General features: G+C 42.2%; 2 protein-coding genes across 3 annotated transcripts in view; one reads left to right on the top strand and one right to left on the bottom strand.

The window, feature by feature from the left end:
• The window catches only part of FBLN2 (fibulin 2), a 632659-nt gene that overhangs the window by 129490 nt on the left and 478307 nt on the right, over window positions 1-24862 (bottom strand). For both annotated transcript variants that reach the window (XM_086939012.1, XM_086939013.1), the window contains exons 7-8: window positions 15413-15538; window positions 11864-11965 (exon numbers count right to left, since the gene is read on the bottom strand). In XM_086939012.1, the coding sequence (XP_086795138.1) occupies window positions 11864-11965; window positions 15413-15538 (228 nt within the window). The remainder of the gene's footprint in view (window positions 1-11863; window positions 11966-15412; window positions 15539-24862) is intronic.
• LOC147692790 (uncharacterized) lies at window positions 2013-7735 on the top strand. Its single transcript, XM_086937600.1, has 2 exons — window positions 2013-3294; window positions 7485-7735. Exons 1-2 carry the CDS (start codon window positions 2013-2015, stop codon window positions 7733-7735), a joined length of 1533 nt encoding a protein of 510 aa, XP_086793726.1.

Raw genomic sequence — 24862 nt, 5'->3', positions numbered from 1 at the left:
TACATTATCAATCACAATCACAAATTACCATTGCATTCCAAAGGCATAATTTGTCATTATGTTTCTAGTACACAGAATTTTTTAGAAATCCCCTCAGCGGTCTAGAGCCCTTATAGATCTATTGTTATTCTGGTAGATGTTCTTAGAGATTGACTTCAGTCTTGGGTATCTTACTTTGGTCCATGAGGAACGAAGGGCCTGATTCACAGAACTAACTTAAGACAAAATCCTAAACTTACTACCATTTTGGTATTCACAGAAGGCACTTACTCATTTTGATATCCACAGAAGTTAGGAGTCCTAACTTTAGGACTCCTAAATGCCTTCTGTGAATACCAAAAGTCTTAAAGTTAGGATTTTTCTCAATTTAGTAGTAGTAAAGTTAGGACTCCTAACTTTAGGACTCCTAAATGGTTCCTGTGAATACCGAAAGTCTTAAAATTAGGATTTTTCTCAATTTAGTAGTAGTAAAGTTAGGACTCCTAAATGCTTTCTGTGAATACCGAAAGTCTTAAAGTTAGGATTTTTCTCAATTTAGTAGTAGAAAAGTTAGGACTCCTAACTTTAGGACTCCTAAATGCCTTCTGTGAATACCGAAAGTCTTAAAATTAGGATTTTCTCAACTTTACTACTCCTAAACTGATAAAAATCCTAACTTTGGGCCTTTCGGTATTCACAGAAGGCATTTAGGAATCCTAAAGTTTGGACTCCTAACTTCTGTGAATACTGAAATGATTAAGTGTCTTCTGTGAATACCAAAATGAGTAAGTGCCTTCTGTGAATACGAAAATGGTAGTAAGTTTAGGATTTTGTCTTAAGTTAGTTCTGTGAATTGGGCCCGAAGCCATGTCAATCTTCCAGAAATTCACTTGAGAGTTGCACAAAAAATTAACAAAAAGTGAATCATTTCCATAGTCAGAGGTTTTCCTAGAACTGTTTAACAGCTCAAACAATTGCTTGCCAACTGTAGCGAAGGAGATAGCCTATAAGCAGTCACCTATTTTACTAGATCCCTACCCTAACATCATTTTTCAGAGGAAAAGCAAAAAAAATAAATGTTCTGAATATAATGCATCTAGGAGATAAAGAGTTTAATGTGTGATGATTTGGTTTACTTTCGAAATGTGAAATAGTCCCTCATGCATTGCAATGGACGTATTGAGAGGGAAAATACACCTAACAGGCAATAACATGAGTTGAGAGAGCAATGCTTCTCTGGTAGAGCCGAAGCCTACTCTAGGTGTAATCTAAATCATTAGTAACAATATGTTAGCACACAATTTTATGGCAAGACCGGAGGCTCCTATTATGCTTTCTTATCTTGCATTTTATTCAATAGCAGCCAAGATAAGTGCAAGAAACTACAGTTCCCAGAAGGCCAGGCAACAACTGGGCCATGGGAATGAGCAAAAAAGAGAGTACAGTAACCAATCAGCAGTCACATCATAGATAAGAGAACACACTGACTGCGCAGCTTCCTCTTTTCTTGCTGCTCGCAGTCAGATAAGTGTTCCCTTATCTATGCTCGCAATTTAATTGTTGATATTTGACTATTGTTATTATTTTTAACGTTTATTATTGTTCTTGCACTATTCTGCTGCCTCGTTTTGCGCTATTGCGCTCTGGGTTCACGCTACTCGCGTGTTCCATTGCTGTCCGGTTTCTGTTTACCGGCTCCTCTCCCCCCCCCTCCCGCCCTTTTCTGTTGGTTTCTCCCTACTCCGCGGTCCTCGCGCTCCTCGTGCAGGCTCTTACCGCTTCTGGAGCTTCTTCCGGTGCTTCGTTCTGCTGCCTCTGTTCACCGCTTTCCACAGCGGTTGCTTCTGTGCACGCCGGAGCTCATTTCTAGAGTTGCCTTTCTCCCGGTCTCTTTGCTCCGTGTCCTGGAGTCGACCCGCCCTGGTGCACGCCCCCTTTTTACACGCCTCCCTCTCTTCCTCACAGTATTAACCCTTTCCTACCACATTTCAAACATGGCAAATGAGAGTTCTTAAGAGGAAAATCCCTCTAACATGGACAATGGGTCTCTCAAACAGGACCTTCACAGATTTATTAATAATTCTGTTGAACAGGCTGTTGAAGTCTCCATGAAAAGAATGTCAAAGAATATGGAGAATTCTATGGTCAGCATGTTGTCCAAGGTTTTGGCCCAATCTGCGGGGGATAGCAGAAAACGTAAGGTGGACCACTCTGCTTCTGTGCAAAAGCCTAAAAAGGCGTCAGCATTGGTTAGCGAGTCTTACTCGCCTATGGACGAGGACGAAGTGCCTCCCAGGCCTCCTGCTAAGGAGGGGTTTGTCGGTTCAGAGGGCAAAAGAAAGCAAAAATCCAAGCACACAGAGTCTCCTACTAAGAAATTAGTAATTTCCACCATCTTGGACACGGATGACGATATGCCTGATGCTGACGACTTGTGCGATATTTTTGATGTCACAGACCCCCCTCCCCCCAAAATACCCAAAAGCGATTCCTTTACCTTTGATCCAGTATATGACTCGGAGGGTCTCCCTATGTTTGACCCGTCCTCCATCCGTCATCCCAACTCAACTGAGTGGTTTCCCTCACATCACGTTGGTGAATACATTTCTGCCCGCCTTCGTCTCCCTCTAGAGGCAGGTGTGCGTTCCAGATTAAAGTCTGAATGTCCCAAACCTGCCCTCCCTGATAAAATCACCCTTGTCCCTTCCATCGACCAACCTCTTCTTACCTTCTTTTCTAAATTTGGTAAAGACCCTCGACGCGGGGTTGACAAGGCATGGTCCACATGCCAGGACAAAATGCTGGACAATGTTGGTCCCTTGGCCCGTATCTTCGACATGGCAGAGTCTGCCCGTCTTGATGGTACTCATCTTTCAGCCGATGACATCTCCACGTGGGTACAGCGTGCCTTTTGCCTTTTGGGCAATGCCAACGCAGCAATTACCCACGAAAGATGTAAGGGTCTTTTGATCAAGTTGGACCCCAAGCTAGCTAACCTTGCTCCTATGGACCCCGGCTCTAAGGCAAATGGCCTCCTCTTTGGGGAGAATTTGGTTCGCGACATCAGCCGCTTTGTCTCTACCTTTGCCTCTCTTGACAAGGCTCAACAATCTATAAAAAAGCCCTTCGCCCCTCGGGTTTTTGGACGGGCCGGACGAGGCAGGGGTCGCTCTTCCGGCCGTCCCTACAATCAAGGCTCCAAAGGTTCTTACGACAACTCCCAAGAATACAAGCCGCAGTTCTATCCACAACGAGGGCGTGGTTTCCGCAGCAGAGGGCGCAAAGGTTATCGCAACAACAACTCCAATCAACAAGGTAAGCCTTTCTTCTTTCCCTCCTGTAGGGGGTCGATTAAAACTGTTTCTTCCAAAATGGCATTCCATAAGTGTAGACCCGTGGGTCCTCAACACAGTTCAAGGCTATCTTATAGAGTTTTACACTCCTCCTGTCTAGACCTCTTTCCCTCCTCCTCTAGTGTTTTCTTCACACATGGCAAACCTCATCTCAACCGAGATAAAATCTTTGTTACAGAAAAATGCCATCAACATTTTTTTCCCTACGACTCTACAGGCTTTTTAAGCTCCATTTTTCTAGTCCAAAAGAAAAACAAGAAATTACGCACTGTCATAAACCTAAAATGGTTCAACCACTTTGTGGTGTATCGTCATTTCAAAATGGAGACGATCCTTCATCTGAGGGATACCCTTCAGCCAAACGATTGGATGGTTCGCTTGGATCTCCAAGATGCCTATCTTACAGTTCCTATCCACCAGTCTCACTGGAAGTTCCTTCAGTTCCAGTGGTCAGGAGTGACCTACTGTTTCACCTCTCTCCCCTTTGGTCTTTCTTCTGCACCATGGTGCTTCACAAAACTTCTGAAGCCGGTGGTCGCTTTTCTGCGCTCTCTTGGGATCAGACTCATAATATACTTAGACGATATTCTAATCCTGAATTTGGACAAACAGGGTCTCCTTGCAGATCTCCAAACCACTCAGTGTCTTCTTCTGGACTTGGGTTTCCTTGTAAATCTCGAGAAGTCTTCTCTGGTCCCCTCTCAGAACATGGAATTTCTGGGCTTCCTTGTGGACTCGGTAGCGGCGTCTTTACGCCTTCCCCTTTCCAAAATCTCCAAAATCAAGGCGGAGATTGCCTCTGTGCTACATCTTTCTGTCATCTCCCTCAGATCTCTGGCCAGGATTGTCGGTCTTCTTTCCTCTTCTATTCAGGCGATTTTTCCGGCCCACCTGCACTACCGAGCCCTCCAACGCCTAAAGATCAGGCACCTTCGTCATGGTTTAGCTTATTCAGACGTCATCGCTCTAGACCAAGAGTCCCGCACAGAACTGCAATGGTGGATAGACCATTTAGATGCGTGGAACGGGCGCACTATCTTCGCCACATCCCCAAATCTTGTTTTAGAATCCAATGCCAGTCTATCGGGTTGGGGCGCCCGCTGTGGTCCAATCTCAACTGGAGGAGCATGGTCAAGAGAGGAGTCCAGACTGCACATAAATTGTTTAGAGATGCTTGCTGGTTCCTTTGCGATCATAAGTCTTTCCAAAGACAGGATCCGTTGTTCCATACTCTTACGCATGGACAATGTTTCTGCTGTTCGCTACATAAATCATCTCGGCGGCACCAAGTCCAAGCCTCTAGCAGATTTAGCGAAAAGTCTATGGGAATATTGTCTAGCCCATCATCTCTCCTTGACAGCGGAATACCTTCCAGGCGACCTCAATTCTGTGGCGGATTGGCACTCGAGGTTTCTGCGCGACTCCAGCGACTGGAGGCTTTGTCCCTCCGTCTTCCATTCTCTTTCTCTTTTGTGGGGTCCCTTTTCCATCGATCTCTTTGCTTCTCGTCTCAATTCCCATTTGCCCCAGTTTTTCAGCTGGCGTCCAGACCCCCTAGCCCTAGCCACGGATGCTTTCCTCCAGGATTGGTCTCATCAACTCAATTATGCCTTTCCTCGTTTCATTATGATCAACAGGGTGCTGGCGCAAGTCCGCCGTCAGGAAACTTCTCTAGTACTGATAGTCCCCTTCTGGCAAGCTCAAATCTGGTTTCCTGTTCTTCTGGAAATGGCGATGGATTTTCCTGTACTTCTGCCGTCCTGCGACGATCTTCTTCTCAACCCTCGAGGCGAGCGTCACAGTCTGATCTTGGACAACTCCCTCACTCTGTCGGCTTGGAAAGTTTCCGTCCTCCCCCTTCTAACGTCCTCATTTCACAAGAGGCTGCTCACTTTATCAGCCAGGCCTGGGCTCCAGGCACTTCCAAAGCCTTCAAATCCGCCTGGTCTCTTTGGGCAAGCTGGTGTCTGGAAAGGTCTCTCGATCCCTTTTCAGCCCTTCTAGGTTTTATCAATTTCTTAGCTTCTCAGGCCAGCGCTGGGAAGGCCTATCGCACTGTCAACCTCTACCACTCTGCCATTTCCCTCAATCACGCCCAAATTGATGGGAAAGCTGTTGGCGCTCATCCTCTGATTTGTCGCCTCCTCAAAGGTGTTCGATGCTCTAAACCACAGTTGGCTAAGTATGCCTCTTTATGGGATGTTTCTGCTGTACTTAAACTGTTTTTGAATTGGCCCTCTAATTCTGCTTTGTCTCTCAAAATGTTATCGGCCAAACTTACTATGTTACTTTGCTTGGTGTCCATCAAAAGAGTTTCTGATGTTAGAGCCTTGGATGTTTCTTCTCGCCAATTTTCCCCTACAGGTGTGCTGTTCCAGATTCGCAGACGCACGAAGACTAATTTAGACTCTGTTTTTTATCCCTATTTTCCCGATCAACCCCAACTATGTGTGGGACAGTGTTTGAAAATGTATGAACAAAAGACCGCTGATCTCAGAACGCCCTCTTGTTCTCAACTCCTCATTTCCTTTCGTAAACCCCACCTTCCTGTTTCCTCCCCTACCCTTGCCAGGTGGGTTCGCTGGGTTATGTCCCTTGCCGGTATTGATGTCTCTGTTTTCAGAGCACATTCGGCTAGAGGAGCCATGGCTTCTAAGGCCTTTTGGGCTGGCTCCCGTTTAGAGGACATACTGAGATCAGCAGATTGGTCCAATGACAGTATTTTCCGCATGTTTTACTGTAAGCCTATTCATTCTGTTGCTTCTGATGTTATTGATTTGCTTTAAACAAGCATAATAGGAGCCTCCGGTCTTGCCATAAAATGTAGATTTTCCTAGTTATTATGACGGAAAGTCTTAATTTTATTAAAGACACGGAGGCGAGTATTATCCAGCCACTACACTATTAACATGTGTTCTCCCTCCCAACAGCGAATCCAGCCTTACCGCCTGCCTCATCATAGAAGATCTACTCTCCAGCGGCTCCGTTCATCTCCTGCTTGGATTTCCCCTCCGGTCCTTCCAGCTCCTTCTACGGATCCTTTCGTTGGACTTTGCTCTGGATTCCAGAGATTAAGGATTTCTTCTCCTGGACTTTGGCGTTCTTTCTGGTTATAGCTATTTTTCCTTTATTTTCAATTGTTATCTGACTGGCTCTTAGCGAAAAGAGGAAGCTGCGCAGTCAGTGTGTTCTCTTATCTATGATGTGACTGCTGATTGGTTACTGTACTCTCGTTTTTTCTCATGGCCCAGTTGTTGCCTGGCCCTCTGGGAACTGTAGTTTCTTGCACTTATCTTGGCTGCTATAGAATAAAATGCAAGATAAGAAAGCATAATACTCGCCTCCGTGTCTTTAATAAAATGAAGACTTTCCGTCATAATAACTAGGAAAATCTACATTGCGCTGTCAAGCCAGTCCTAAAGTACATTTGACACAAAACACAAAGTAAAATTTGCAAAATCATGTCCACACAGTGGAAGACGGACATGCTTTAGGATCATTTTACTAGTCATCATCTTTTTGATATGAGTCCTACTGCTTCTTACATCAAATAGGAATGATGATAATTGCAATTCTCAAGGTTACACATTAGTTTCCAATTATCTTTAGAAGTAGCAACTTTATTTACCTTGGAATGTGGATGGGTTAGGCATTAATTCAGCAGACAGCTAATATTTCTTTCGGCAAAAGATGAAATCTTACCTTGAAAAGGTAATGCAAAAATATCCTGGCCACTAAACCAAAATATATGTCCCCCACATGAGTCTCTCATGCGAGAGAGACCACCCACATTGTCTTTACTTGCACAAGTCAATTGTCAGAACTTGCTTTTACTTCCAAAATAATGAGGTTTGGTTTTAAGTTGCATTCCCACTGAAAGTTTTCACACAAACCACTGTGCAGCTAATTGTCAAGTCTATTAACACAAGCAGAATTTACCTTGTTTTTGAATATTGTGTTGAACTCCTGATGACAAGGACCAAAACTCAGCATTTGACTTATAACAGGCTGACAAGGTATGAACAAGTTCTGTTTACACCAGAAAATGTAACCTTAACGCGCCGTTCTGTGTTAAATCCAGTTACCTCGTTGCCTGTTCCAAATGCTGAAGGGGAAGATTGTGAAGACCATGACTGCTTGGATTTTACTCAGCTTTGCACCAAAGTGATATTGTCGATGAACCATTGTCTGATCCTGACCAAGTCCTGTTTGTTGATGGTTCATGTCTAAGGGACAATGAAGGTAATCTGAAAGTAGCATTTTCTGTTTGTACCATCTCTGGAGTTGAGCAGGCTGTTTGTTACCAGGGAGTTCACTCCGCACAAGTGGCCAAGATCATTGCCTTGACCCGTGCATGCCTTGTCTCTGTTCAGATCAGAGTCACCATCTATACCAACAGCTAGAACAGTTTCGGGGTAGTTCATGACTTTGGACAGCTATGGTTGCAGAGAGGGTTCCTAACATCATCAGGATCTCCCATTAGGAATGGGCTATATATGAGACAGTTGTTGGATGCAGTGCAGTTGCCAAAGGAAGTGGCAGTAGTAAAGTGTACTTGACACAGGACGAGAGATGTTTTTGTCACCATAGGAAACTGCTACATGGATAGTTTGTGTTTGTGCCCACGCATGCATTTTCAAGGAAGAATATGTTTGCGAGAGAACAGAGAAGACCGAACTGAGCACGATGTTACCTGTTGCAAATACATGGGATGAAGTTAGGCTGTTACAATTGGAAGCTACAGATCAGGAACAAGCGAGTTGGATTAGAACACTTAGAACACGCTGTGAGAAGGGAGAAGATGACATTTGGGTTTCAACTGATTTTATGGCAGTGTTACCAAATTGTTTGCTGAATCCAATGACAAAGCAGATTCATGGAGCAGCTCACACAGGGAGATATGCGATAGTGAGATTGCTCAGGCAGACTTGGTTTAATCCAAGATTCTGTTTGATTGCAGAGGAACTGTGGCATTGGTGTGTTGCATGCCAACCAATGAATTCTAAGAAGATAACTATTCTTGCGTTGAGCCACATTAAGAGATCGGGCAGTTCTTTCAATCGCATCCAGTTGGACTTTGTTGTAATGGATTGAGATACATTTTGGTTGTTGTGTGCATCTTTTCTCGGTTGGTGGAAGCTTACCCAAATAGGAGGTGTGACAGCCTCACAGTAGCAAAGTTTTTATGGCGGGAGCTTATACCACGCTTCGGATTTCCAACTTCATTGGAGTCAGATAGAGGAACTAATTTCCACAGCGAGATCATGAAGCTGTTGTGTACTGCCTTGAATGTGGATCAGAGATTGCATTGTAGTTACAGGCCAGAGCCATCAGGCCTTGTGGAGCAGATCAATGGGAAGCTAAAGGTGAGGCTGGCAAAAGCGTGTGCTTCAACATATTTGAAATGCCCCGATGCCTTGCCCTTGGTCCTAATGAGCTTGCGTAGCATTACTGATAGTTAAATTGGGCTAACTCTGCATAAGATCCTCATGGGAAGGGCGATGCGCTTAACTGCAGTGCCGCCTACAGCTTTGATAAACATCATAGATGACTTGATCCTTGACTACTGCAAAGGATTGGCTGATATGGTCCATTTTGTGTCTCACCAGGTTGGATCCACTACTGCACCGACACTGAAAGACCTCTGTCACAACCTGAGCCCCCGAGATTGGGTGCTGATCTGAAAGCACATAAGGAAGGACTGCCTTGACTCACGGTGGCGTGGACCATATATTGGTGATGAATACCGCTGTGAAGTGTGGAGAAGTGCTGAACTGTATACACACTTCACATACTCAACGAGTCTCAGGGCCCGCTGATGAAACAGCTCCTCTCTCAGAACTGATTCCAGCTGTAATAACAAGGTCACCAGAGAGAGGAAGCCAAGCTGTGGGGGTTCCTGAAGAGGCTGAATACCCGCTAGGTCGAGCTGAGGGTGGTGAAACTACACAAGACAAAGGTATAGACTCTGAAAGAAGACAGTAGCATTGTGAGTGGTATAGAGTCTGACTCAGCAGAAGAGACCGGTGCGGAAATTTGTCATGTGCAGTCAAGGAAGAAAGAGGTCACAAATGAGTTGTGGCCTGTGAGATAGAAAAGAAGTAACTTGAGACTTGCATTTGAGAAAGAACGTGCCCCGATAAGTGAATAATCGGAGTGAGTCTGAACAAGCTCGAGGAAGTGTGAAGAGATCAAGGAGAACAAGAGTGCCATGTCAGAGATACTGCTCTAAATTTAGGGATTTTCCATTTGGAAGAAGAAGGAGGGTTAAGGAAGTCTTCCAAGCTGTGTAAATATTGTGCCAATTCCTGTGAAACATTTTCTGCTGAAATCAGGCTCCTGTGGGTGAAAATGGCCAGAAAGGGGAATACTACAAAACATATGCCGAATGTGAAAAGCTAGGATTACACAAAATCTTACTCGCATGATGAACATTTCAACCAGATCTCTTTCTGTAGATGGAAGCTCAACACTAAGGATACAACCATTGTGAGGAATGTGTACAGGGCACTTATGTCGACTGAAAGCTAAACAGTCTGAGGTGAAGTAAGAGAGAATTTGAAAAAGTCCAAAAGGGTGCTAAAAGCAAAATTGAAGACTTTTAATACAGGCAAATGAGTTCTATGGGAGGCCAATAAAGAGGAGGTTACAGAATTTGCGCTTTCTGAGGACTAAGGTGTTGGTAAGCGTGTCTTCAATGATTAATGTGAGGCCAGCAAATATCTTTTGGATGATGAGTAATTGAAATAAGATGGCTGCAACTTTTGAGCAGATACTGGTGGATAGGGATGTGGTGACTGTCAAAGATTTTCTTTATCTTGTAATAAAATGTGATGATATGCTAAAAAATATTTTGGTTGATTCTTAGGTCTGGTGTTTGCCAAGACATTTTGATTTCACAAAACATATATGTATAATATGCTTACTTAAAGGGGCTTCCAACCAGCTCTCTTCATCCATTGGTCTGTTGTTATGTCATTCATATTTTGTTTACACCCATTACAGCATATAGCAAGGCGCAGTGAGTCAGCCTACTTCAGCCTCAGGCTAACTTCACAGTGTGTGACGATATTTTGCTCTTTCATAAAGAGCAAATTTACACAAAATGTCGTTCCCACCAGTACCAATGTTTTTGTTTGTACTCAATTATTAAGTTAGTATTGCCTTTGTGTTTAGAGCCTAATGTGATAGCAAGACTTCCTACCAGCTCTTCAAAGCATGGGACACATTCCAGCTTTTTCAGTTCCTGTCTCCTGTCAATGACGTTGTAAATTCCTTTTGAAGCTCATTGTGCTGTTTATCTGATTGCTACTATTTCCGAGTATACCAGATTGTGTCCATTGGAATCTTTTCTTTATAAATTAATTCTCTTTTTAAAAATGTTAACATACACGCAATAACACACATTTATAACTACACTCCTGTAATTATTCTAATGTATGACTACAGATATCCTTTTAAAACAATTTAGTCTGTATGTCAGCTTGTATGTCTGTCTAGTTTGATTTCAGTGCTCTTGTATGTCGGACTTACATAGCTATTTAACTAATGCATTACTATTTGAACTTGTGCAGTGGCGTCTATCTATTGATCTATTTATCTATCTTTGCTAGTCTATCACTCTATCTTTATATTTATATATGTAAGTCTATCTGTGTATCTATCTTTGCAAGTCTATAAATCTACGTATCTATCTTTCCAAATCTATCTTGCATGTCTATCAATATATACATCTTTGCAAGTCTATCTATCTATCTATCTATCTATCTATCTATCTATCTATCTATCTATCTATCTATCTATCTATCTATCTATCTATCTATCTATCTATCTATCTATCTATCTATCTATCTATCTATCTATCTATCTATCTATCTATCTATCGATCTATCTATCTACCGGCCTGTCTGTCTGTCTATCCATCTATACACTACCTCTGTTTTTGTGAGCCTCTCTGTTTTTGCTAGCTTCTCTATCTATCTTTTCATCCCTCTCTATTTGTAATAAATGCTTACTAAAAGATGACAACAAAACATTAGGTAATGCAGGAGCGAGACAGCCAACACAAAATCGAATGACTTTCATTACGTTGGATGTTAGTTTGACATTTCAATCGTTCTAAAATTGTGTGTGTAGCATAGTTATGTATAAGGGTTTTCAGCCAGACATCATCTATAAATCTGTTGTTGTGTCAATCACATTTTTCTTCAAACCACTTTTGCCATTTTCTGAATTCACATCAACACAGAAAGTAGTTCCCTTTAGTTCCAGGGACTACTATGGTAAGATGTGCCTTTTTGGACCAAAAACATATTTTTTCTTTTACTCAGTGTTTTTTTAGATTGATGAAGGCCTGGCACCTTCCCCAACAATAATGTTTTGCAAAAACCATGACTGAACAAAACAAGAACTGCCAAAGTCAAAAGGCTGGCGACCAATGCCAGACCTCTTGGCTTTGCCAATACTTGTTTTCTATGAACTTTAAACGTAATGTGTTTTGTGATTTAGTTAACATTTTATGCTGGACTTACCTTCACATGAAGCACCATTAGTCATTAAGGTATAACCAGGAAAGCAGGAACACACAGCCTTTTCTTCAATAGTGCTGCACAGTTGTTGGCAGGGTCCATTATCTATTAGGAATACATATTTGAAGAATGAATACTTATGATGCAACATAATACACAACTACCTGCACAGAGAACCCTCCCAATAAGAAATAGATGAAATGCTATGAAGTGATGGCTATCACTTGCTTTTTGGTAAACGTTTTGACTGGCAGTATATGCTGCCAAAAATACCCCCTCCTTTTCTGTATACCTGCATGCACGTAGAATGTAAGGCCTGAGTAAATCTGATGGTATATGCTCACACACCAAGATCCAGTATCTCAATAATTCTAAATTAAAAGTCAATTTCAGCAAACCCGAAATCTTTTCTGTTCCGATTAGCCTTCAGTCCAGCTTTACTCCAAGCTTCAGTTCACAAGCTTAGGCTCAAGCCCAGCCACAACATGTTTCGTCAAATGGGCAGTAACCCAATGACTTCATCAGGGCTAGGAGAAACCCAGAGGATTTGCCACAAATTGCTTGGATATAAACAATGCAATGAGATACCCCCAACAGTGCGGGCAAAGCATAATTTGCCATTCATCACCATTTTATGCCTAACATGCCAAGGTTTAAAAAGAAAATATGTGACATGGCAGTAAATTGAACATTGCAATTGTATACATCAGCCCGTGTGAATGGCCGTGTGTATTGGGAATCAATTCAGTGTGCACAAATGCATCCACACATTTAGTAAGGGCACCACAACATTAACTTAAAAAATATTCAGCAGTGCACAAAATGAAAAATCAAAAGGGGAATTGAATTATCATGGCTGTGTGCATCACCTGTGTGTATTTAAAATTCGGCTGTGTGTAAACTAGGTAGTAAGTTCACATGCAAGTAATGGAGTGTTTGTAACTGTCTACTAAAGTGTTCAAGGGATGGCCCTACAAGGGTAGTTAACTTCACATTTCAAACAAGTAGCTGTTTCAAAATTTAAAAAAAGACCCAAGAGTTTTTTTAGTATCATTCCCATTTGGTGGGAAAGAGTGTTGAGTAAGTTATCAGGGAGGTTTACAAACGTGTTAGAGTGGAGGTCTAGAGCTGGTAATGCAACAAACATATAACCAGAATAAGAAGCCTCAAAAGTGTAATAAAAGCAGATGGGTCCTTAGTGAATCTGCATATCCTTTTACATAAGAGGAATGGTATCCTTCCACATCATTTATTTATTTATTTATTTATGAAATTTGTTAAGCGCAGGCAAATACCCAGAGGCGTCTCGGCGCTAGATAAAGACAGATCATAAAAGATGATAACAAAGATTTATTGGTTAAAAAGCCAGGTCTTTATTTTCCTTCTAAAGAGTGGTAAGAGTAGGGCAGGATCTGATGTCCGTATCAAGTGAGTTCCACAGTTTGGATGTGGCAACAATGAAACGGCGGTCACCCCATGAGGCTGTTTTAGTTCGGGGCACAGTCATCAACAGGGCATTCATAGTACATAGTGTTCTGTTAGGGGCATAGAATGCCAAAGAGTTGATGAGATAGCGGGGCCCTAACTTACGGGAGGCTTTGTAGGCTATACAAGTGCCCACATGCATCAAGCATTTTTGGAGTCGCAAACGGTGCGATTCCATAAAATCGGCCGTTTGCGATTCCAAAAATGCTTTTTGGAATGCATCATTATTTTTTCATGAAAATCGCTAATATTGCGACTTTCCAGAATGCGATTGCATTTAAGCAATCGCAAATTTGCGATTCCATAAATGCAATGCATCATTCTGAAAACAAATTGCGAATACAATGTTTGCAAGTGCAAATTACCACGAGGTTGAACCTCGTGGTAATTTGCGAAAAATGTTTAAAATGATCTTATTTACATTTTAAACAATGTCATGTTACAGACACACATGTCCTTAGGACATGTGTGTGTGAAACATCCATTTAAGAATACATTTCAGGGGTGCAGGGGGGGGTCCTTTGGACCCCCCCCTGCACCCATGGAATGCATCAACATTTGCGAATTCAAAATTGCGAATTCGCAATTTCCATTGATTCCTATGGGCTTTTTGGCCCATAGGAATCAATGGGAATAGCGAATTCGCAATTTTGAATTCGCATAATATTTGCGATTCGGTAAAAATTGCGATTTTTACCGAATCGGAAATATTTAGCACTTTCAATGATGCATCCCGTTTTGCGAATCCATATTTGCGATTCGGTAAAAATCACAAATTTGGAAATGCAAAACGGGAGTTTGATGCATGTGGGTGAAAGTGCCTTGAATTTGATTTGATTATTTAGCGCCAACCAGTGGTAATTTTTGATCACTTGGGGGATAGATTTAAATTTTGGGGTCCCAGAGAGCATTCTTGCAGCTGCATTTTCTACAGACTGTAGTTTGCGGATGACTTTCTGTTGAGCATTGATGAAGAGTCCTTTACAATAGTCTTGGGTTGACATAACAAAAGCCGTAACCAATGTTTTACCTGAGTCGGGAGGAAGAAAAGGAAGAATCTTTTTGATGGATTTAAGTTTGTAAAAGGCAGTTGAAACAATGGAGTTTGCGTGAGCAGCAAATGTTAGTTTATCATCTAGCAGTACCCCCAGGTTTTTTACTTTAGTAGTTGGTATGGGCGGAGAGCCTAATTCGTCGGGCCACCATGCTCCTGGCCAGTTAGGGGACAGATTTCCAAAGATCATTACCTCCGTCTTATTGGAGGTGCCGTGGGTCTCTGAATGCGCAACTCAGCATTTGGAGACATGCGTCGGGAAGTGTGATTTTAGACGCTTCTGAATCTGGGTATACCACATATGTAATCATGGTCTAAAAATGGTTCAAGATGTAATGCCTGTAGGCAGATCCTGAGTGCTAAAGCTAGTCTAAAAATAGCCAGATGGCATAAGAATGGGGATCACTGAGAAAATAATATATTGAAACATATATGCTCTCATCACGAGTTGCCTTTAAATTCTGATGGGGTCTGTAATGGTTCCACTTATAGCTCCTTAAAGTTTGGGGTGTAAATCTAACTCAACGTGATCAACCACTAGAAAATTGGACTTGGGAATAATGATTTCTGATTTGCTTGTAGACCGTCAGGTTTTCAACTCATAATGGGCTGTATTTTCCCTGTACCCTAGGTATGTCTACATCCCTGTACCCAGGTATTTGTAACTCCAGGTCTACTAATAATGATCAAGCTACACCACAATGTGGTGCGTCCAAAATATGGATAATATGCAAACCAATACTACTGATTGATGATTTAGGCATCAGGACTAGTAAGTACCAAAGGCATAATGTTGTAAGACCATGATCTTATCACACAAGGGGCACAATGGCACACCAATGCCTTACGTGGAGCTGGCACATAGTGGTGGTAGTCTGCTATAGCAGATACACCTAACTTCTGAGGCCAACGATCTTCAATAATATATCAATGCTAAATACACACTATATAACTCAAAAACAAAGTTGTACTCATTCAAATAAGAAAATTACATTTAATAAAAAAAGGCATACCTATGCATTGATCTTCTTGCAACTGAGGAGCTGCAATGGTCGCCAGCTCAAATGCATTTTCTTGTAGAAGTTCCGGAGCAGGGGTATTTGGTATTAACACTGCATTCTCGTCAAAATCATCATTTTCTGCAAATACACATGAATATTGATTTATTAAGCATACATGAACATGTATTAATTGCAAATGCATACTTAAATAATGCTTTATTAAAAGGTTGATTATGATTTTGATTGCCAGTCGAATTGCAGCACTAGAATTTGGCTTTCTCCAGTTTCAGTTTTTAAAGGTGGATGTTCCAACATAGCGCACATTTGGAATGTAAATGTTCTCTTTTCTGTGACACATTAACTGTTTAGTATCCTGTTTCCTAATTTTATCAATTGTCACAGTTGCGATAATTGAGACAGGGAAAGATAGTAAGACATAGTTGTGTTGAGAGGAGACATTGTAAATATTACACACATCTCAAAAATATCATTAGCCAGTTAGGGGGCTAGTTGGAAACGAGGGGTTAGCAAGATGCTATGGCCTGTACCAGCAGGCCATGAACTCGTAGATAGTCTATTTTACTTTGCCCCACCTCTTCCAGAAACGTTTAAGAGGCGTGTGATCTACCTGGTGGTAGAGTCTGCAAAAGGTGGAATGTGAGTTCTACTGCAGGGAATGGCAATAAGAGTGGACGTTGGCAACCAGTCCATGGATGGTGACTCCAGATGGCACACCAAGGTTATCTGGGTATGCATTCTCAGCATTTGGGGGCTCAGTAATAGAGGTCACAGTCCTGAGAAGGGGTAGCAGCTAATGCTGTATGGACGCCATTGCTCCAGTTTTCTGCCTTTAATTTGATGGCATCTTCTTGCATCTTAATTGTAAGGACATCACCTCAATAACAGCCTGTTGCAAAATAATCCTACAGATTTAGAGAAATAGACATAACAGTGATAGCTCCTTCAGACTACCTATGCAAAGTGCTCCTAACATCTATTAAGGCAATTTCATTGTAATGCCATGGGCCATATTTTCACTGAAGGTTGGAGCACCCAAAGACCTCAATAGAGTTCAATTGATCATTAATTGTTTTTTAAAATATCTTTTAGAAGGAGCAATAGAAATGTTCCAGTCACTTTCCACATTTTATGCTTCAGGCTAGCTTTTCTCGTCATGAGGCACAGTGGAGCTGTGCTTATGACGAGCTGATCTCGTCATGAACAATGGGAATACATCGGGGCCAGCACAGGAGGGGAAAACCATCAGCAGTGATGGTGTTAAATAGAGGAGTTAGCCTTGTCATGCACTCTGGCGACGATAATGTGCCAATTGAGCCCCTCAATGGAAACTTGGTATATTCTGTGAACAAAAGACAAGAATTGGCGCACAATATTCTAAAACACCCTCTTACTATACATCCTTCAATAGGGTAAATCATTGGAACAGGGTAGGCCGATGTGAATTCAATATATATCAGAACACACCCTTTAAAGTTTAGTAAAGTGGATGGAATAGAAAGACCAAAAAGAACTTCCAAACACCAGCCCTGCAAATTTCCCAGGTCCAGCCGTAATTAAGTGCTCCAGTTTCTTTCTTTGAATTCTGGCACTTGTAGTTTTGTTTTTTTCATTATAAAACCAGGACTACTAGTTCTATAATTCAAAATATGAATACATACTTTAACACAGGAAAATGATGAAAACACCTTTTTCCTCAAGAAAACAGAAATGAACATGAATCTGGAACTGAAACGGTATACCATTATCACAGCTATAGAAGATAAAAGTAATTTTTCCATTCAGAGTTATTTCTCCGTCTGGTAAGTGTGCAGCCAAGAATGTCAGTGTTGTCTGCCCCCATCCTCCTGTCTACTATTCCTCCGCTGTTTATAAAATAACAAATTAGGGTGAAAGCAAACAATGGTTTTATAAACTGCACTTCCTCTCAGTTTTTTCTGAACGTCTAGGCTGAGCCAAATTGTATGAATGTAGAACTGCACATTTCTCATACAAAATTTTGTGAACCAAAATATGTTTACCATGACATTGTCAAGGGAATTGCAGCTTTTAGGGACTGGGTTAAAATATCTCAAAGACATAGGGCCCGAGTCACAGAACTAACTTAAGACAAAATCCTAAACTTACTACTTTTGGTATTCACAGCAGTTAGGATTTTGTCTTAAGTTTGTAAGACAGACTTAAGACAGACTTAAGACAAAATCCTAACTTAAGTCTGTCTTAAGACAAATTTAAGACAAAATCCTAACTTCTGTGAATACCAAAAGCAGTAAGTTTAGGATTTTGTCTTAAGTTAGTTCTGTGAATCGGGCCCATAGAAAATGCATGAAACACATCGGCCCTCATCACGAGTGGCCTTTTACATTGCGATCCATTCACCAACATTTGCTTTTTATGCTGTTTATAATTACAAGCGATGCGGTGTTTATTGCACTCGGTTATTTTCAGGTGTGATAAAGATTGTACCATTCGCTAAAGTTCGTCCGGTAAAACCTGCTGGAATTTAACGAGGGGAAAAGGTCTGGTTCACGTCCATACCCAGAGACATGATGCTTTTGGTGCGACAAGCACTAAAATCCAGATGTTATTCCTCAAAAATTCAGAATATGCAATTAAGATTGCATCCGATAAAATCTGAAGATATTGGATTTTATCGGATGCTATAATTATGGCATCAAAATATCATTCCCATCATAATGATTTGCATATTCAAGTTCCTCTCTAGTTAAACTGCACTGCTGCTCTCTGTGCCCCTAAAAAGCACGTAAGACAGGACAGTTACAGTGTGCTAGGCGATGGGCTTTAGGCACATGCTATCCTACTGATTCACATCTGAGGTGCAACGCACTCTCACTGCTGCTGCAGTCTTTCCAGGGGTGCTTGTCTTTCTCCCCACTGCCACCTTTGTAGGTCGAGCCTAGAGTCAGCACACAAGTGTTGCTCTGTCAAAGATATGGTGTAGATCAGTATGTGTGGAAATACCCACCCACTCCCCCACCCATATTTTTTATTGGCTTGTGTCTTTGTCCTTCGTAAATGCTGCCTTCCTTTATTACAGCCTGGTCGTCATTTGTATCCTCCCATGGCTACTGGCCCCTTTACTTTGAGTGTTACATGCTACGTGTTATTTAGACTGTGAGCACTATTTTCTTTAATGAGGTTCTTCTACTGCCCCCTCCCTCCCGTTGTCAATGCCTTCTCTCCCCCTCTCCTTGCCCGCTCTCCAGTTGTCCGTGCCTTCTCCCCCTCTCTACTGTTGTCTGTGATGACTATCGTTTGCAATGCAATAGGGCTTGCGTAAATGCGAATGCTTGTTTCTTTTCTGCTAGTATGCTCCTCCTACCACTTGGTGACCAGGCCACTACGGGCTTGGCACAGCTAGAAGGGAGCACATTCAGAGACGACTAGCACTGAGAGCACACCATTGCACAGAGAGATAGGCAAATCAACACTGTGAAATAAACCAACATTGCACCTATATTGGTCAGTGAACCATTGAAAGTTCATGCCAGCCTCGAACCAGGTGCCTGGCTCTGGCTCAGCTGAAGTTGAACCCAAAATGCACCCGAGCTTTCACAGGAGGCAATGTTACTTTGTGGTTACAACTGCCAACTATGTATCATGGGAACCAGGTTCAGACTCTTGACCCAACTCCCTGGCTGGCCAAATTGTGTGATCTTAGACCAACACTTTACTTTACTGTGCCTCCTTTTTGTTCATTGACAAATATTTGTCCAACTACATGAGTTCAGTATGTGCACTGTACCAAAAACTCTTGTGTTTTATTTGATAGCCTATATTGTTGTCCATTAATAATAAAAATCTGGGCTACATATAGTGTACGCATGACAGCTGACTTTCCTCTTAGTTCGCTAATAGTTTTGTCATCAGGGCGGGGCAGGATTGTTTCTCAGTTCATGTTTAAAAGCTCTCTTTTTAACAGTTTGAACTCTGTGTTCAACATCCTATAAATCCTAGCAAATTTCCTGTTGCCAAAAAAAACACATAATGTAGTGTCTGTCTGTTGTGAGGCGCTTTTATGTCTTTGGGTAACATTAGCACTACCTAAAACTGACTTCAAATGTGGATTCTGGCTAACACCCCTGCTCCAATCTCATCCTCCAAGAATTAAGGATGAAGCATTAACCTTTCTAGTGGCTGAATTGCACAGTGTGAAACTGGAAAATATGGGATCCATTCTGACTTCCCTACTTGTTGACCAAATTGTGCGATGCTGGACAAATAATGTATTATACACATTATAAGAATCTGGTCCACATATAGGGTATGCATGACAATTGACTAACCTCTTTGTTCACCAATACTATTGTCTTCAGGTCGGGCAGAAAATATCACCTGTTCAGAAATGTTGTGCTAGGAATAAGTTCCTCAATGTGTCCCTTGCTGTGCAGTGTGCACTTAACTACGCAATAGTACAAGATGCTGGTCTTGAGGAGGCGGGGCAGCGGCTCAAACTGACTTGGAGTCTAGACTCTCCGGGACCCGACCAATTGCTCCTCTTTACACAGATGATGCTGTCTCAGGCAGCAAACACAGATCTGCCCAGTAGTCAGGACTGGATTTTACTGCAGCACTCAAGCAGCAAGTTGCTTTCTCTGTGTTGCAATGCCCAGAGGAGGCTTCTACTGCTGCTTTTATCTCATTTTGGCTTCGCCGCCGTGCCTGCCTGGTGGTCTGGCATCCCCCCCGTAACCCTGCAGCAGGTTGGTCACATGGATGGATGGGGATACTGGATGACTGGATGTTACCCTGTGGGCTACATGACCTAACCAGAGGCAGCTTGGTGCCTGGGATGGGTCTACCACCAGACGTGAGATGAATTGAGAGAGGTTAACAAGGTGCTTGAAGCATCAGCAACCCTGACCCTCCTCCTCTTGTCCAGGTCCTTTCCTGTCAGTAGTTCAATGTATAGTGCAGCTGTATGAGCAGCATGATAATTGAGAACAAAAAAGGTCCTAATATGTATCATTTGTCAAATCATTCATGGGTTTGACCAGCCTGAAAAAATAGAGGTGGGAGCTGGTCATAGGGAGGGACTAAGAGGAAAGAGAATAAGATTGAATATTAAGGCACATACACTAAAATGCAAAAATACATCGTCGTACAATGGATTGCATCTGACGTCCAAATAGTTGTCTAAAGAGTACCTGTGCCTGGCAAGGACCTGCACGAGCCATAGTGGATTAGAAGCATATTTCTACCACATGTTTTCACCATGCCCAGTAAGGTGTACTGGGTTGACATATCAAATACACTAGAAATTACACTGACTAGGGAAGGTGTTCATAAACCTGAGATGGACCTGCCATGTTTAATCACCCAAAATAGGAGGTAGAATTGGAGAGATGATTTCTTGAAGTAGTTCCAGTAATTGTTAAAAATGTTAAACACAGACCTGAAATTCAGCCAGAGTGCCAAGACAGTGGCAATGGGTGAGACAAGTATTATATTGGGCAGACGTTGAGCGAGAAGTCTCTCGATCAGAAAAACACAAGGGTAAAGGTGGCGCGAATGTGGTCCTGTACTGTGGGGATGTAATCGTACAGGCCGATTGCAAGGATAGGTGCTATTTATCACTCCTGCTATATAAAGCAAGACCATGGGGTTTGTTATTTATTGGGTGCGATAAATATCACCTTTTACGTTTTTTCTGGTAAACAACAAACAGATGTTGGTGTTTATGGCACCAAAATCTGCATGATACAGTTAATACCGTTGCTATTTAATTAGGTTTGACCTACCAAAATTTAACAAATGTGGATTTATTTAACACATTTGATAGTTATCAGATGCATTAAATAAAACCAAACTCGAAATTCAAGGGTCAGAATTTAACGAGCAACTCGTAATCTGGGCCTTAGTGTTTAGAAATACCACAATACATGAAAGCCTGACCTTCAAATATCAAGGAATGGGAACTGAGGTCTGGTTGGCTTCTACCCTTGCAGAAATGGACTTGTAAGAAAGAGCTTGGCATAATCTACTAGAAAGTGCACCCATCTTCATAGAACTCTGTGGTGGTATAGTAGCTCACTATTTATTTTATTTGAAACAAAATGTATTATTTTCAATTAAAAACATAAAGCACTAATTACCAGGATACGCTACGAAAAAATTAATAATGCACTGCGATAGTACATATTGATCTTACCAGGTGTAACATCAGCTCTATGCAGAATATAACAATTAATTAATGAACCTGGCCTTATGAGTGATAGCAGGTATACATGCTAAAATCCTTTCCCAGTACATATCAGTAATCTGAAGCCCTAGGTCCGTTTCCCATTTCACTTTCAGATCATTGAGAGAAGTAGGAACAAAAGCACTGATAGCACAATATAGACACGTGACCGCATTTACATGACCTGATGTTGTACAGAACAACTGACACACATGGTGTGTTACAGGCTCAGCACCTACATTCCTCCAGTGATTCCTAATCGTGGCAACCACTGCAACAGTAATTGACCTCCTGGTATATCGAATTCTTCAGCAAAGTCTTCAAACATAAGCAATATTCATTACCCCTACTAATCGCCTACATGATTACCCATATAGTTAGCCCATCCCTCAATACCCCACAGTGCTCCAAGCCACAATTTTCAACCACTTTAGTGGCAGAATAGGTGAATTAGGCACTTGAACATGAGTCCACTGTAGACAACATCGCCAGCACTACGGTATTACTAGGAGCTCCCTAGAGACCACAGTTAAATGTCACCAGGAAACCAAGAGGACCTGCAATAATTGCTTCAAATCAAGTGGCGAGCCAATGATACCCTCTATTTCTGGATGGGAAACATCCTTTACAACGCAGTGATTACACTGCGATGCAGTTGCAACGCAGCTGTTACAACGCAAGCGTTACATCGACTTGCGTAGGATGGTGCGATAACCTAAGGAATAGTAAGATTTACTATTCCAACACCTTCCCTACTGTATGTAGACTGGTATTGGAATAGTAAATCTTACTACTCCTAAGTCCAGCGCCCTCCAGCGCAAGTCGTTGTAATGACTTGCGTTGTAAAGACTGCGATGTAACATACCGTAATCATTTTGATCACATTGTTAGATCACATATTCCTTCTGGATTCATCCTGTAGCAATCCCAATGGTTTAACCATTGCAGTTGGGCCGCCAGGTAATAAGACTCTAGGTCAGGTGCAGCCAGTCCTCCTTCCTCCACAGGGCACTGTAATTTAGTTAGTGCCACCCTGCGCCTACCTTTCCCCAGATCAGTTCCAAAGTAGGGATTCAATGGCCTGGAACAACCGTCGAAGCGTGGTGAAGAAATAAAGCAATCTTGAGAGTGCCATCAATCTTAGCCACCACTATCCTGCCAGCCATGGACAATAGCAATGTCTTGCAAATGTTTATTCTAGTTCAAAGAGCTCCGATGGCTGCCCCAACATTACCATCTAGCAAATCTTGTTGGTTATGGTATATTCTAACACCTAAATATTTAAGACATGTAGGGCTCCAGGCGAGTCTCCTCAGGTTCAGAGGAGGAGCGGCACCTCCACAGATTGTGAACAAATAGGATTTCTGCTAAAAAATATATGCAGGCCAAAGACTGGACCTCAGCGCTCCAAAAAGTTTGTTGTTTCCAACATCTTGGAGAAAGAGTAGTATATCGTCAGCATATGATGCTGTATAATGGGACTGCCCTTGGGTTACTCCAACACACGGTATACAGACCCCCATGCTAGCAAAGTCGACCAGTGGCTTCATTGCAATGGTGAATAATAAGGGAGAGATTGGACACCCTTGGCTAGTTCCGCATCGTAAGGTTCAGATACAGTTCTGCCAGTGTGAACCCGCGCCTTGGGACCCATGTAGAGAAGCCTTATCCAGCGATTGAACCCAGGACCCAACCCCATTCCAGACATCACTTGATACAAGAATTTCTCAACTTGAGCTATCAAAGACCTTGTCAATGTCAATCGCCATGACAGCAGCCAACCGCTTATACAAAAAATCATTGTTCAGGAGTGATATGAGTCTCTGGATATTAAGTGTCCTATTACACCAAGGAAAAAAACTAGCTTGATCTATATGAATCGAAGTGGGCATATGGGGCAGGAGTCGGGTCACAAGAATTCGAGTACAAATTTTATAGTCCACTTTGAGCATGGACAAAGGCTGGTAGGCACTGACATCTGTGAAAGGCGACCAGGTTTCAGGAAAGGGATGACAAGAGCTTCACATGTAGACACCTGTAGCTGTTCTAACTTCACAGCTGCAGAGTAAAGATCACCTAGTTTTGTTGCCAAGCTGTGCCTATATGCAGCAAAGAACTCCACAGACATGCTCTGCTCCAGGAACCTTACCATGCACCATGTTTTTAATGGCAGCTTTAACTTCTTGTATAGTCATATCCTCCCCCAAATCTTCTGCATCTTCCCCGTAAGTACCCGCAGAAGACCCAGGGACAGAAAACCCTCAAAGTTCTGCAGTTGTGGCCTGTGCACTGGGGCATAGAGGAATGTATAGAACTCTTGAAATCTAGTGTTGATGGTGGCTTGGCTATATTAAGGTTCTCCTGTGTCAGAGAAGCAGCCCACTAGCCAGTGAGAAGTTGAGTGTCAACCTCGTCTGCACATTTAGACCCACACTGAAAAGGTAACACCCACCCACAAACATAGGTTAAGGTATTCCGTGTTTTTGTAATGAATGATGAGTGAAATAACAGTGCCTTTACCTTCAAGTAACAAATGTGGCCTCATTGTTATTACCAACAATTCTGTATGAAGAAGGAGTTGACATTGTTGAAAGGATGGTTACCTACATACACAAGCTGTAGATTATAAGAAGGAAAAAGTTCAATACAATAAGTTGGGAAAAAAGCATTGCAGTATTGGGTAAAGGGAACTGTATTTTCCTTTATACTGAATGAGCTGTTTAATATGCTTTAAAGGCAACAAAGCACACCACTACCCAATATTGGACCATCTCTCAGTCTCTCGCAATTTATTCCTGTACCTGTCTTTCTCTCTAATCTCTCTCTTTCTCAATAAATGCCCCCTTCGCCTTTGTTGCTCTTCCCATTGGGGTTCACTGCGCATCACCGGGGGAAGAAGGTCATTTTTGGCCCTTCCCTCCTTTTCTCCAAGAGGATACAGAGCGGATGCTAAATGGAATCAGGTCTGGCTCCCCGCTGGAGCCTTGCCCTTTGAAAATATTGAAGCTGGGAAAAGAGGCTATTGGTCCTCATCCGACCTCACTTCTTAATACTGCCATTACATCTGGGCAGTATACCGTTGCGTGAAAAACTGCGGTGGTTAAACCGCTCTTGAAAAAACCCTCCTTGGATCCCGCTGAATTAAAAAATTACTGTCCCATCTCCCTACTGCCGGTACCAGCAAAAATCCTGGAAAGCATCTGAACTTACATCTTAGTTCGTACCTAGTGGAACATCAGTTG

The sequence above is a fragment of the Lissotriton vulgaris genome, chromosome 9, assembly GCF_964263255.1.
Source record: "Lissotriton vulgaris chromosome 9, aLisVul1.2, whole genome shotgun sequence".
NCBI lineage: Eukaryota > Metazoa > Chordata > Amphibia > Caudata > Salamandridae > Lissotriton > Lissotriton vulgaris.
Note: the sequence above shows the minus strand (reverse complement) of the source record. Positions and strands in the feature narration are given on the sequence as shown.

Coding starts and splice junctions, on each gene's coding strand:
- LOC147692790 (XM_086937600.1), top strand. CDS start 2,013: ATGGACAATGGGTCTCTCAAACAGGACCTTCACAGATTTATTAATAAT. Junction 3,295..7,484: donor CAACAACTCCAATCAACAAG/GTAAGCCTTTCT, acceptor GATTTTACTCAG/CTTTGCACCAAAGTGATATT.